Source organism: Sporothrix schenckii (assembly GCF_000961545.1).
Source record: "Sporothrix schenckii 1099-18 chromosome Unknown Cont43, whole genome shotgun sequence".
In the NCBI taxonomy this organism is placed as follows: Eukaryota; Fungi; Ascomycota; class Sordariomycetes; order Ophiostomatales; family Ophiostomataceae; genus Sporothrix; species Sporothrix schenckii.
The window spans coordinates 183454-196503 of NW_015971144.1; the positions used below are offsets into that span (position 1 = coordinate 183454).

The 13050-nt window shown below is 51.3% G+C and overlaps 3 protein-coding genes across 3 annotated transcripts; 1 reads left to right on the plus strand and 2 right to left on the minus strand.

Annotated features, from left to right (window-relative positions):
* Positions 1 to 1073: 1073 nt before the first annotated feature.
* SPSK_02395 (Acyl-CoA-dependent ceramide synthase) lies at positions 1074 to 2824 on the plus strand (the record flags this gene model as incomplete). Its single annotated transcript, XM_016729267.1, has 3 exons — positions 1074 to 1302; positions 1382 to 1983; positions 2069 to 2824. 3 exons carry the CDS (start codon positions 1074 to 1076, stop codon positions 2822 to 2824), a joined length of 1587 nt encoding a protein of 528 aa, XP_016588799.1.
* Positions 2825 to 4971: 2147 nt separating this feature from the next.
* On the minus strand, positions 4972 to 6048 carry SPSK_02617 (SCP-like extracellular protein; the record flags this gene model as incomplete). The annotated part of the gene is made up of 2 exons (XM_016729485.1): positions 4972 to 5362; positions 5432 to 6048. 2 exons carry the CDS (start codon positions 6046 to 6048, stop codon positions 4972 to 4974), a joined length of 1008 nt encoding a protein of 335 aa, XP_016588800.1.
* Positions 6049 to 12456: 6408 nt separating this feature from the next.
* On the minus strand, positions 12457 to 12763 carry SPSK_10486 (uncharacterized protein; the record flags this gene model as incomplete). The annotated part of the gene is made up of 2 exons (XM_016736880.1): positions 12457 to 12519; positions 12548 to 12763. The coding sequence occupies 2 exons, from the start codon at positions 12761 to 12763 to the stop codon at positions 12457 to 12459; spliced, it is 279 nt and encodes a 92-aa protein (XP_016588801.1).
* Positions 12764 to 13050: the final 287 nt, after the last annotated feature.

Sequence of the window (13050 nt, forward strand, 5' to 3'; positions counted from 1 at the left end):
AAACGTGCGCAGTTTTGTTTACTCCTTTTTTAACTTATTTTTGCCCCTGTTACCATGGAGCTCCCCCGCCCTAGCACTCTCCTTCTCAGCTTTTGAGACAGCTAAAAGACAAAGAAAACAACAGCACTGAAATCTGTTCCCGTTGATCCCCCTCCAAGTCGCACTCAACAAAAGCAACTTGGCCAATCAGGTCACCGCGAAGTCGCACTAGCGTCGCTTTTTTTGTCCAAGCCAGAGCCGGCCTGTGATCCTGGACGGTGCACCGATTCTCACCGCCTAGGCCGGAAAGAGGACCAAGCTGGGAAGCACCAAAAACAGAACACGAAAAGACGTGCAAAAAACCCTTGTGAAAGAGGATACTTGTACAGGCGGCCTGGCCCCAGAACCACTTTGTCCAAGAAAGCGAAAGGTGATCAGACCCACTGCACCGCCTTGCGACGATTGAAACACTCGCTGTTGGGCCAGGTCTTTGCAGAAAGGCAAGACACGAAGCAAGGCAACTGACACAAGACAACATCTTGAAGATCGTGGTCGACAAGACAAGCTCCGATTCTGCAATCGTCTCAACAGCCTCCAGACATCCTTCAAGCTTTCCCGACAATCTGGCAGTACTATTGGACAGACCGCTCTCCTGCCGAACCGTCTTCAGCGACACCGCTCTGCTTTGTCTTTTTGCCCCAAAATAGGAGGCTGGGAGACGGACGACCGACCAGCAGTCTCAGCCGCCGGGGAGTTACGCAGACACGCAAGTGAGCTTGCTTTGGATCTGTTTTGCTCGGGACGTGGTTTTGTCTTGCATTCGAATCGTCCTGGCGTTGCCAATTCCTCCTGGTTGAGGGACGCCGCCAATTTGCAGCTATCACGACTTTTGCTCGCTTTGACAGTGAGACAGTAGCACGAGGCCGAAAAGCTAGGGCTTCTACGATCTCTTTCCCAACCTTTGCTCTCCGACTCGAGATCACCGATCCATCCTCCGAGACCGCTCTGGACTCCCGGTCGGCAATTGATCTCCCTCCCTCTCTCTCTACCTCTCTTTGTGTGTACGCCACACTACACCACATCCAATACAGACCATGGCCGCCGTTGCCAGCAGCGCCCGGCCGACTGCCGTGCCCCTGCCACCGCATCTGAAGCGGGCCGCGAGCAAACCGACGGCCAGCACCAATGGCAAATCCAACGACGACCTGCCCACGCCGGTGTTCAAGACGCAGACGTCCAGCAACGCTCTGCCTCAGCGCCGCAAGCGAAAACAGGAGACGCCCGTAATGCAATTTACACGCTGGCTGGTGAACAACCAAACAGGTAGGTCCAAGGGAAACAGAGAGAAACAAGCGTGCAAACATGGCGCCGTTCACAAAATGCAGCTGACACAGGACTTCAGGCCTCTCTGCCAACCTCTTTGCCCTCCTTTTCCTCACACACACGCTGTTCCCCCGCGCGCGCGTTCATACTACCAAGTTCTTCACGCTGTCCTATTTCAACCCGGCCACCGGCAACTACAACCTCGGCAGCGACGACGTGCCCCTTATCCTGTTCCTCGTCGTCTTCTTCACCGGCTTGCGCTCCAGCACCATGGACTACGTTCTGGCTCCCTTTGCCCGCAGCCAGGGCCTCTACAGGAAGAAGCCCATTACCCGCTTCGCCGAGCAGGCCTGGCTCGTCATTGTCTACACCGTTTTCTTCCCCCTTGGCGTCTACCTCTACTACAACTCGCCGTACTTTTTGAACATGAAGAACCTGTGGACGCACTGGCCGGGACGCGAGATGCCCGGGCTCCGCAAGGCCTACATCCTCGTCCAGCTGGCCTTTTGGCTGCAGCAGATCATCGTCATCAACATTGAGGAGCGCCGCAAGGACCACTGGCAAATGCTCACCCACCACTTTGTCACCGTGTCGCTGATTGCAGCATCCTACCGCTACCGCCACACGCCTGTCGCCAACGTGATCCTCATCCTCATGGACATTAGCGATTTCTTCCTTCCGGTAGGTCGTCCTACCCCGCGCCTCCTCCTCCTCTCCTCCTGAGTCTCTTCACTCGTTAGCCACTGCCTACTAACCTCCTCTTCAGCTCGCCAAGTGCCAAAAGTACCTGGGCTACACCAATATCTGCGACGTCACGTTCGGCGCCTTTATGCTCAGCTGGTTTGTCTGCCGCCACGTCTTCTACTCCATGATCTGCTACTCCGTCTGGGCTCAGACTCCCCAGATTATGCCGGACGGCTGCTTCAAGGGCGTCGCGGCTGGTGCTGGTGCGGCCGGCGCCGTCGGCAGTGGAAGCCCGCTGGGCGTTCCCGTCGGAGCCGACGAAATCTCGTCGCTCACCCCGACCATCTCTAAGCTCGCACCCTTCCTCAGCAACACTACTAGCAACAAGCTCGCCTTCTTGATCGAACCCATGGTCCACTCCGACGGCGCTGTCTGCTACAACTACGCCGTCAAGTGGGGCTTCCTGTCCATGCTCCTGTTCCTGGAGCTTATCATCATCGTCTGGTTTTTCATGATTGTCCAGGTCGCCATCCGCGTCGTGCGCGGCAGCGGCGCCGATGACAGCCGCAGCGACGACGAGAACGGCGACGAGGAGGAGGAGGAAGAAGAAGCGGACAACGACGACTTTGTGAGCGGCGGCGATGGGAATGGCCACACTCAGCAAGCCGAGCCTCTCGAGGAAGAGGTCGGTGTCGAGGCGCTTGACCTCAAGGGTTGGGAGCGCCGGACAGGTGTCAAGCGTGTCGCGTCGACCTCGACCGGTGTCAGCCTGCCGGGCCACCACAGCGACCGCAAAGAGCTGTTGGGCCGTATTGGCTGCGAGAAGCAGGTCGACTAAGGATGGTTGAGACGAGCGTGTTGGAAGAATGTGAGTATAGGGGTTCAGGAGTAGAGTGAGTATGGGGGTGCATGGAGGCGTATTTGCACCAAAGAGCAACAGAAGATACGCAAGTAGAGGTGGGATACCAGAGAGTGCTTTTATGGTGGTGGAAAGTTATGTGACAAACAAATCATCGCTGTTTTCGTCATCTCTGTTTTACTTGTCATGTAACGACCCGGCATGGACACCCAGGGAGGCGTTAAAGTCCTTCGGGCTCTCGGTGAGCCATGGGAGATTTTGCCTTCAACAGGAGTTTTGCTTGTTAGTGTTTCGTGTCTTGTTTTGTCATTTTGTTCATGTTTTGTGTTTTATCGTCTCTCGCAAACAAAGGGCTTCTCAAAAGAAGCAACGCTACATATCCATCTCAGTTTTCGAAGTTCAAAAATTCATGACAAACCATAAGCGGCAAATGTGCGCGCTTATCATGATAGTAGTTCCCCTGGGCGCAGTGTTTCTCTGCATCGCTTCTCAAAATTTCCGGCTTGAAACACCTATATGTCGTATATTGCACACCGTTGGATTATTAATACATGCTTTAAGGCGCGAGACGGTGAAACGAAACGGGCCAGGAATCCTGCCGAGTGGCTGATGGTGATTTATACTTGTATTAATATTAAAAGACAACAACAATAAACCAGCCATGCCTACTCTGTGCGCCTTGGTTGTCTTTATACTGTCGAATATGGGCCGACTGGCAAATGCATCACGAACACGAACAGTGAGCGCAGAACACGACCCGAAAAGATGTGCAATTCAACTGTCACCGTTTAGCATGTCAACGGCCCGTCGGTCACTTACGTCATTGGGTTAACGATCTCCATACCCAATGGAAATTTACATGCCTTGTTGACGATCAACCGTCGTGGGGGGCGGACAAAGAAGAGGACACGACAAAAAAGGTCGAATTTCTTCTAGTCGCAGTCGGCTGGAATGGAAACGCGTGGCCCAATATCAGTCTTGCCCAAAGCGACTGCGGCAGGACTTGACTTGCTTCGCCAATCGTACGGGGACATGCCGTATGTACGGGGTATTCTTTCTTGCACGTTTCTATGACGATCGTGTCTCGGGGAAGGGGGGGGGGGGGCGGCATTTTTGCTCGTGCCGGTTCTTGGCAGGGTCTACGCAGCATTCCTAACTAGCAACCAAGGGAAGAAGGGAGACAGGGAGAATGCAATCAAATCATCAAGGGAGAAAAGACTCGTGACAAGAATGACGCGACGCGACGAGGGCATCTACCTAAAGAACAGACAGGCCATTGTATCCTTTTGTGGTCTCTACCAACTACAAAGGGACTAAGGGCTTGTTGACTTGAAAGAAACCCTGCAAAATAGTCAAAGCCTGCAAAGAAGCTTGTTCACTTTCAATTCATGGATGGACATACCCGGACCATTCATTCTTTTTTTGCGTCGAGCATCAGCATCAAACACTAACTGGCACGGCTAATATATTTCACTCTTCACTTTTCACTTTTTTTATTGAAGTTGTAAATTTGTCCTTGCCATGTCTTCTTGATAGATCGTCAAAGTGTGAATGCCGGCGTTACAAGAAAAATAATGTCCCTCGTTGAATACAAAAAAAAGAAGGTACGCTAGGAGCAAAAAGTGAATGTGAAAGAAAAGCAAGTGGAATGCACCAAGCAACATAAAGGTATGCCAAGGCTGCTTGCTCGCCATCTCTTTCTTTTTGCCGCGATCCTGGTCCTATACATATTTTCTGCAGTCTCAGAAAGAGGTTCTTTTCAAAAAATAAAATTGAGAAGAACCCGTCCCAGCGAACCAAGCGCATTGATGAAAAAGAAGAGAAAAAGAAGACGATAGGAAAGAAAGTGTGTGAATAAAAAGAACACAGATAGAAAGTAAAAAAGAGGAACAAATGACCCAAGGAAAGAAAAAAAAGAATTCAAAAACGCATCACATTTAAAAAAAAAGGGGGGGATGCGCCACATTGTGGAAGAAGTCAAGAAGAGAAAAGTAAAAAGGGGCGGGCTTTTCTTGTGTCTGTCAGGTTTAGAACGGTGATATTTTCAGCCACACATATCCGGTCCAAGAGACAGGGCATTTTCAGTTAGGTTTCGTGAAAAAAAAGACATGGGAACCATATCACGTTTAAGCCGTGACGGTGGCCTCGCCCAGGGAAGGCAGCACATTCGTGCCGTAGCCGCCGCCCATGTTACCCTCGGCGCGGTAGTCGCAGACGGTGAACCACGAGTCCATGCCGCTGTAGATGGTGCCGGCAGGGCAGTACTGCGAAGCGCAGCCGATCTCGGTGGTGTCGACCCAGACAACCTGGGAGAAGTGACCCCAGGCCTCAAAGTTGGACATATCGGGGTTGCTTTCGCCGTATCCGTCGGCAGGGAACTGCGAGACCTCACCGTTGTACCACATGTCGGTAATAGCCTGGGCGACGACCTTGGAGGAGTCAATGCCGGAGACATCGCCTGAGCCACCGTAAACAGCAATGTTCTGGCCGTAGGAGCCAGTGGAAGAACCAGGGGACCTAAAGCAGCAAGTTAGCACTCATGTTCTCGAATATAAAAAGCTGATGGTGAGGTAGGGCAGGACATACAAGTCATGGGCGAAGACGCAAGTAGCGGCAACGGTGGCGGCATAGCTGGCCAGGTCGCTATTCCAGCTCACAGCCGGGGCAGAGTGGTTCGAACGGTGCAGGTTGTGGTGATAGACAGCAGTGCTGCCAAAGTCAGACGGCTGCGAGTTCGAGTTCGAGCCGGAAGCAGCCGGGGTGGAGGCAGCGGCAGGAGACGAGCTCACGACCTCAGCAGGAGCCTGGGCCGCAGCGGGTTGGACAGCCGCAACGCTGGCGGCAGCAGGGCTCGGGCTCGGGCTCGGAGACTCCTGGCCAGGCGTGACGGTGATGGTCAACACCTGGGGCGTGGACGATGTCGTGGGTGGCGGCGGCGGCGGGGGAGGGGTCGACGTCGTGGTAGGCGGGGGCGGAGGAGGGGGAGGAGTCGTCGAAGTCTTGAAAGAGGTCGTCTTGACAGAAGTCACCTTCGGCTTAGCGTGGGTAGTGTGGTGCGTAGTCGGCTTGGTGGTCGGCGGGTCGACGGTCACGGTAACGTAGACCAGGTCGGTGACGACCTCAGTGTGCAAGACACGCTTGTTGATTGGGCTGGCCACGGCCAGGATGGAGCCGGCAAGGGCAAGGGCGAAAGAGGCCTTCATATTGAATGTTGTGAGGAGGATGATATAATTGTCGGGTTCTTGAGTTAATGTTAGCAACGGAACGTCTCATGCTTGAGTATTTTTGTGCTTTGGCTGGTGGTGTTTTCGTTGGAGATTGTGCAATTGTGAGGGATATGTTTCGTGATGATCATGGCGAATCTTTGCAGAACAAACTCAAGACAAAACATATCAAGTCCAAACGTGGGAGCCAGGCAACTTTAAGGGGAAAGGATAATGCGGACATGGTCAAAGAAGCGAGGCACTGTTTCCTTTGCTTCTTTGATCAATGAACAACATCTTAGAAGACTTTATTGGATAGGGCGTTGCCCATACTCCTCGACAAGCAAGCCCCTTTGTTGACCGTCCCCAAACAACCGACGGGGCCTGAAAGACTATCCAACAATGGGATTGTAGTGCAGGTGGAAATCCATGTTGCAGTCGTTGAAGCGAACCATAGTGACGGGCCGGGAACGAGAGGGCGCGACAAAAAACGCCCAAATTGTTTTCATATTACGGTGGCACACCACCACACAAAATACATACCTATTGACGTGTGCAAGGTCGCAGTGCAATCCAATCCAGGGATGCTGTCTCTTTTTTCTCTTCGAACGGCTGAGAGAAGACAAGACGTGGAACAGATATATAACCGATAGGTATAAATCTGTGCGGATTTGGCGAGATGCGAAAGACGGTGGACAGCGCTGCTGTATGGACCTGGTGACCCGTCAAGGATACTGTTGAGACACGGTGCTTCGGTTGTAAGGCGAAACGTGAGTGCGTATGAGTCGAACACGATGTTGTTCGAGATATGTTTTTTTTTTGGTGCTGTAGCTGTAGACACAGTCTGGGGCGGCCCTGCTGAATGAGGGTGTTGACAAGGAAAGACGAAGTAAAAAATCACAAAAGCAAGAACTAAAAACAAAGGACGGACAACTCGGCTGTCTGGACGTGTCGTGACGAGAGAAACGTTTTTTGGTCTTGGGCGAGAGACGAGGCGCGAAGAATGCGGAACAAAATCGAGAGCGTGAAAGGGAAATGGGGGGGGTTTGACAAGTTTGTAAGGAGTGGAACGTGTCGAATGAGACACCGACCTGGATTGCGGCCACAAAAAGGAGTGTGAGGATAAAGAGAAAGAAAAATGGGTGGTGGGAGAAGAGAAAGAGGAAGAGGAGGACAAGAAAAAGAAGGAAAAGGGAGAGACTCAAAAGAGGGATGCGATGCTAATATGTGAGCGATAGCCAGAGAGGGAAAGAGCGTTGCACACAACAAGCTCCATTTGGGCAGGCACCTAGCTGTGTCGGGCAGTGAGGTAGACACTAAGGCGAAAGGACATACAAAAGCTACTTTGCGAGGCAAGAGTGGAATGGGGACATGGTCCCTTGGGTGCTCCAGGCCAGCTAACCCTTCCACTTTCTTTTGTCTCTTTACAGCACGCACAGCATACTCCGTATTTTCCACGGAAGGGCAACTAAGGTGAGGGAAGTGGAGGCATTCTCTCTATCCACCTGCAACTTGGGCCAGGTAGGCCTGTCTCTGAAGGGGACTACCAACAACGCAGAAGCACCCATGCACCGTCTTACTGCGTAAATTACGGGGTTTCGACGCTCAGATAGAGGAATAGGAGGGCATGGAGGGCGAGGACGGACAAGTGTAAGTTTGGCTGAGCAATTGTATGTTGGCTGTAATCTTACATGCCTCGTGGACAGTCAGCGTGTTCACTATTTTCAGAGATTTGTTTTGGTACGTTTTACTGTTTGGTCTGTCCGGGCTTTGCTTGGCCTACAAGTCTCGGACAGCACGAGTCGGCCAGGGGGCATGGGCCGGAGATGGAAGGCACGACCGAATGACAAACGAGGAAATTGGCAGGAGAATAGCTAGTCGAGGCCAGACCTTGGGGAAGAAGGTGCGGCCCAGGGGTGCAGAACAGGGCTTGCAGAATGCAGAAGGAACGGTCTGCCTCACGTACGAAGTAGAATACTTCAGGGATTTCTGCACCGGGATCCTGGCCAGGCCTTGTTCGACTTTTTTGTTTAATTGACCACCGTGAACTGCAGAAAATCGCAGAGAAAAGATCAGGCCGATAAACATGGAAAAGGTGGCAGGGGGGTGCTCGTTTGCTGGTCGTGCAACGACAGGGGGGAATCAGTGTTCCCTGGAGAAAAAGCCGCCCGAGGAAATCACGGACGGCGATCCCTGTCCTGGTCTGTAGGCCGAGGGGCCAAAATGGCCAAGGGAAAGAGCGATGCGCACTGACGAAATCAAGTAGGCCTTTCTTTTCGCCCATCGTCCTTGCCTTCGTTGCCACACACAAATCAAGATTGCAATAAACGGCAGGTGCGACGCAGTCAACAAAAAGTGAGAGGGCAGACTCTGAGAGTGAGAACTGGCTCACAGACTCTCAGACTCTGTGCAGTGTTCATCAGCCGAGCCCCAGCTTTTGCTCCGTAGCGTTGCAGCTATTTTGTTAGCCAGGGGTAGTGGGCATCCGGCCAGGCACCGCGCTAATTACACACCCCTTTCTTACCCCCCTTTGTTGTTTAACTTGCACACCCTGGCGACTCTCCCACTCGCGGAGAGCCGTATTTTCGCTTGTACACTTCGATCATACTCCCTTCTCGAACGCTCAGTGGACAAGACCGCACAGATGCTTTACCTGCCCTGGCGGCAAGCGACCAGACGAACATATGAACAGGCGAGTAATAGGCGAGTCAGCACACAGATGTTGACCTGGGGAGTATTGCTTAAATGAATGCAATTCAAAGCATTAAATGACGACGGTTAGGGTACGATGGCAGCATCAGCTCTTTGTTTGCACGGCTTTTGGCCTCTCAATTTCCTCATTTGGACAGTCTATTTTTCAATGAGCGGCAGCGCCAGCCCTTGGACGTATACGAACGTTCTGTATTTCGTACATCGTATGTTGTATTGGTATGAGAGATCCGTGCAACCCGTTTTGCAAATATGGCACTATGAGCGGAATGGGAAAGGAAGCCGCGTACCACGCAGACAAAAGAACATAGGGGTACGAAAATGAGGCCAAGAGGCGGCCAAGCAGCCAAGGCCTCCAAACGAAAGGCATGTGAGCACAAGTACGCGGCACAACGGATTTGATTACTGAGTGAGGAACAGCGAGTCGTACCAGGTGTGCTGTGAAAGCTCATTTTTGTCACTGTATTTTGTTCCATTCTTATACCGTCTCGTTTCTGACCATCGTGGGATCGTGTTCTGATGATCGTACCACATCCCTTTGGTGGATTACCCTTTACCGCATATTTGGTCAACTTCAATTTCAATTTAAATGTCCTGCTGGCTTATCGAGCATCCCGTTCGATTTGGATCCAGTTGGTGTTGATATATCACGCTAGAATTGCCTGCCGTCTAGCAGGGAGACATCATCCCATGTTGGCTTGCCGGTTGTTTTTTGCAACGTGCGCGCATTTCTTACCGTACGAATGTTCACCTTGGATTTTCGAGACACACCGTTGCTCGAAACTAATACTACGACATGGCGACCAACATTCAGAAGAACGAGAAGTGACAAAGAAGAATAAGAGCCAGATTTGACGGGGATTGGAACAGGACCATTAGGAGGACCGCTGAATAGGGGCTTCCCGCTCGTTCCTGGTCTCCAGAGTATTGCATGCTTCCTCCCATCGTTGAAGACACTTCAATGCGTCGTACGACGTCCCTCATACAGCGTCTGGACCGCGGGACTGAACGATTATTGCAGGGCCATCCGCAGAAGCAGAAGCCAAGAGGCATAGTTCTAACATTAACCATCGTCTTCTGGAACGGAGCATTATCCATAACCCTATATCTCTTCGGGCCTACGAGACGACATGGAGTACAGGGTATGGTATATTCCGTATGCTTTACAGCTACGGAGTACACATTTTGCATCATTCGCTTGCTTGTGGGGATGTGTAAGGGATGTAGTGGCGGAGTTTAAAGGGGCCATGCGGCTCATAAGAGGTATTACGTCGTCATGAGTGGGAAGTTGGAAGATGCATGTGGACATTCCCATTTAGTACGCCATCAATTGTCTTACACCGTCGTTACAGTGGCTCCATGGCCCAGGCGCTCCTTACCAACTTTCGGTGTCACAGTATTTCCATCAATTGGCTCCAGGACTCCAGTTTTCGCTGCGCGGACTACGGGACTGCTTGAGTTGGTCTCTGTGCTCAAGGACGGGCACATATGGAGAAGCGATGTCCCCACAAAATGTGTTCAGTGGATCTGCCGGTGGCGCTTTTGGCCAAACAAAACGATGGACCCCTGGCTAGTTGTCCTGAAACAACGTTAATTTCGTCCCAAGCAGCCACGAAAACCGCACCACGAAAAAGAGCAAAGAGTGTGAACAACACCAGTCACAGTGCAAACCGAAAAGACTGCATTACTCGCCAGCTCCATCGTGAGAAGTCTACTGTCGGCCAGTCTTGGGTACTGATGACAAGGATGGAAATACGGTAACCGCCCCGCAATCTTGTATGGAATAACAGGTACCCTGAAACATCTTTTTCCATTTCATTTCCGCAAGATGTAAAGTAACTTTGATGTTTGGTTTTCGGTCCTGAAATTCGAGGTGCAAGAGCAAGGCTGGATATTCTCCTAGGCGTCGTTTCGATTTTGATTTCGGTATTTCGAAAGGCCCAGAACATTTTGGTGCGTGCCATAATGGCGGCATATACGTCGTACATTTTGTTTTTCAGCTTGGAGCCTCGTGTGTTTTCCAATTGTCCTTGTTTGATCTTCGCTGATAAAGAGGGTTCTAGTTTGTTCCCACCTTGCAAGGTCAACGTGGCAAGGGGGGGAAACAGCTCGCTTGTACAGGACAGTTCAGCTCGTTCTGATCTGACGTCGCTATGTGGTGATTTTTTGGTTTTTATTATTATTGTTCTTTTTTTTTTCGCTTGCCTCCTTTTGTTAGTCACGTTGCTCTTTTTTCGTCAGTCCATGTTGTCGGGCCTGGTTGTTTCAAGATTCGGCGAGGGATCCGGCCACCTCCCTGTCTGCCAGACAAAGAAAAAGAAACAAGGGAAAACAACAAACGCCGGAGCCCCAGCAAACGACCACCAGTCAAACCAAATCAGATCAGATCGATGCCTAACTGAAAACAGGGAACACGGCCACCGATTGGCAGAAGTTCAGAATGTACCAGACTCAAGACGATGTGGCCTGGGCCTCTCTCTGCGGCCAAGGCCAAGAAAAAAGCGTGGCAAAGAGAAACAGACAACGGGAAACTGGAAACAAGCTAAAAGGTAGAAAAGTCTTGCCAAGGCGAGAAACGGGACGACATACAAACAGGTACCCGTAGTCAACCGGTGGCGTACGGCGTACGCATCCATGAGACTACCTGACAAGTAAAACGGGTATTCATGACAAAAAGACAAAAGGCTACTACGTGCATGCGTTGCCGACGGGGAATATCACGGGGGCAAATGGAATTTGTGCTGCGCAAGGAAAGGCATAGATGACGGAAAAAAGGCTCGCGAAAGGAACAGGGGCTTCCTTCTCGAAGTACAGAGGCCAGACCCAAAAGACCCAGCTGGCCAGGCCAGGAGCCAGGCTCTTTTGCCAGGTTCCTGGATATCCACCGTCCAGAACAATACAAAGTGCGACATACCTGCTGATCAAATCTTGGCTTTTTCCGACGGAATCTCGAGCAGGGCCAGAGGACGGCAAACTTGGCCAGGGATTTTGCTCCGTCCGTAACCAAGACGGGTCGATCTCCAATGATAATGATGCAGAATAGTACGGTTTTGTTCCATAAAATCGGGCCTGCCGATCATCTTTCGAGATCGTTATCAACGTCGTGCTCGGTGGTGGTGGGGCGACGCTGTACGAAGTAGTACGAAGAAGACACCCAAAGCTCAACATCAACATCAAACAAGATGTGTCTGCCGTACCCTTTGATGAGCTCCGTCCCAATAACTTAATTTTACGACTCTTCCTGTTATGACGATGCATACAAAGACAAAGCACTGGTAGGGAATCCTACATCTTCAATAGCCCGTTGCACTTTTATTTGCGTAATTGTTTTCTTTTGTTTATCTATTTTGAAGGATTTGTGCAAATTGCCAAGGTTTCCTCTCTTTTTTGTTATAAAAAAATAAAATATAGAAAAGAAAAAGAAAATTCCGTTATGAAACAGGTGCCATGTAGGGGACCGAGAAACTCCTTTGCATGGCCGGTGCTGGCCGAAGATGTCGCCTAAGTAATGTCTTTGACCCATCCACCGGGGCCTAGACGAAAGCTGCCAGGTATGCCTCTCACGATTGAGTGCAACGCTTTGATGTCAGCGACATAATCCTTCTGCATCTCTCGGCGACGAGGATAAACAAACAGCCCACGGAGCTCTATAAGATCTCTCTATCTGCGACAACTTTCTCATCCGTATGCTGTGCAAGGTCATGGACTCGTCATACCTGGCGAGGGTGTTGTGTTTTGAGGCAGATACGTCGCCAGACGGAGCTGATGAAATGCTTAATAAAGTACGTACCCGAAGAACCAGTGGCCATTTGTCCGTATTCTCGCCAGATGCCTTACCGCTACCCTGGCTTCGTGGCGTTGTCGATTCCGGCTTGTCACCCGTTTGGCAGAACCTGACGTAGAGCTCGAGAACCCCCGCGGGCTTGCTGTCACAGACTGATTGGATGTGTCTGTCACTGTCACTGTCAGACGAGAGACCAGTACCTGCAAAAGCTTTGTGCTTCATCCTTGTACGTCGTATGCGCCATGCTGTACCTGAACTGCAGGGTAGCGGAATCAAGACGAACGAAAACAACATGCGTAGGCGACCCTGTTAAAGCCCAATAGGCACAGAGTGCTGTCGTGGTTCGGACCATCGGATGCAGGCAAACGCCATTGCGTTTCAAGAAAGAGAGCCATTAGAAGACCGAAATGGAAGCCTCAATGCCTCCGTCTGCTTGGAATTTTACCGTGAACTCCATCTGTACAGATTGCACTCGGCTGCACCATATACAAGACAAATAAACATAACTA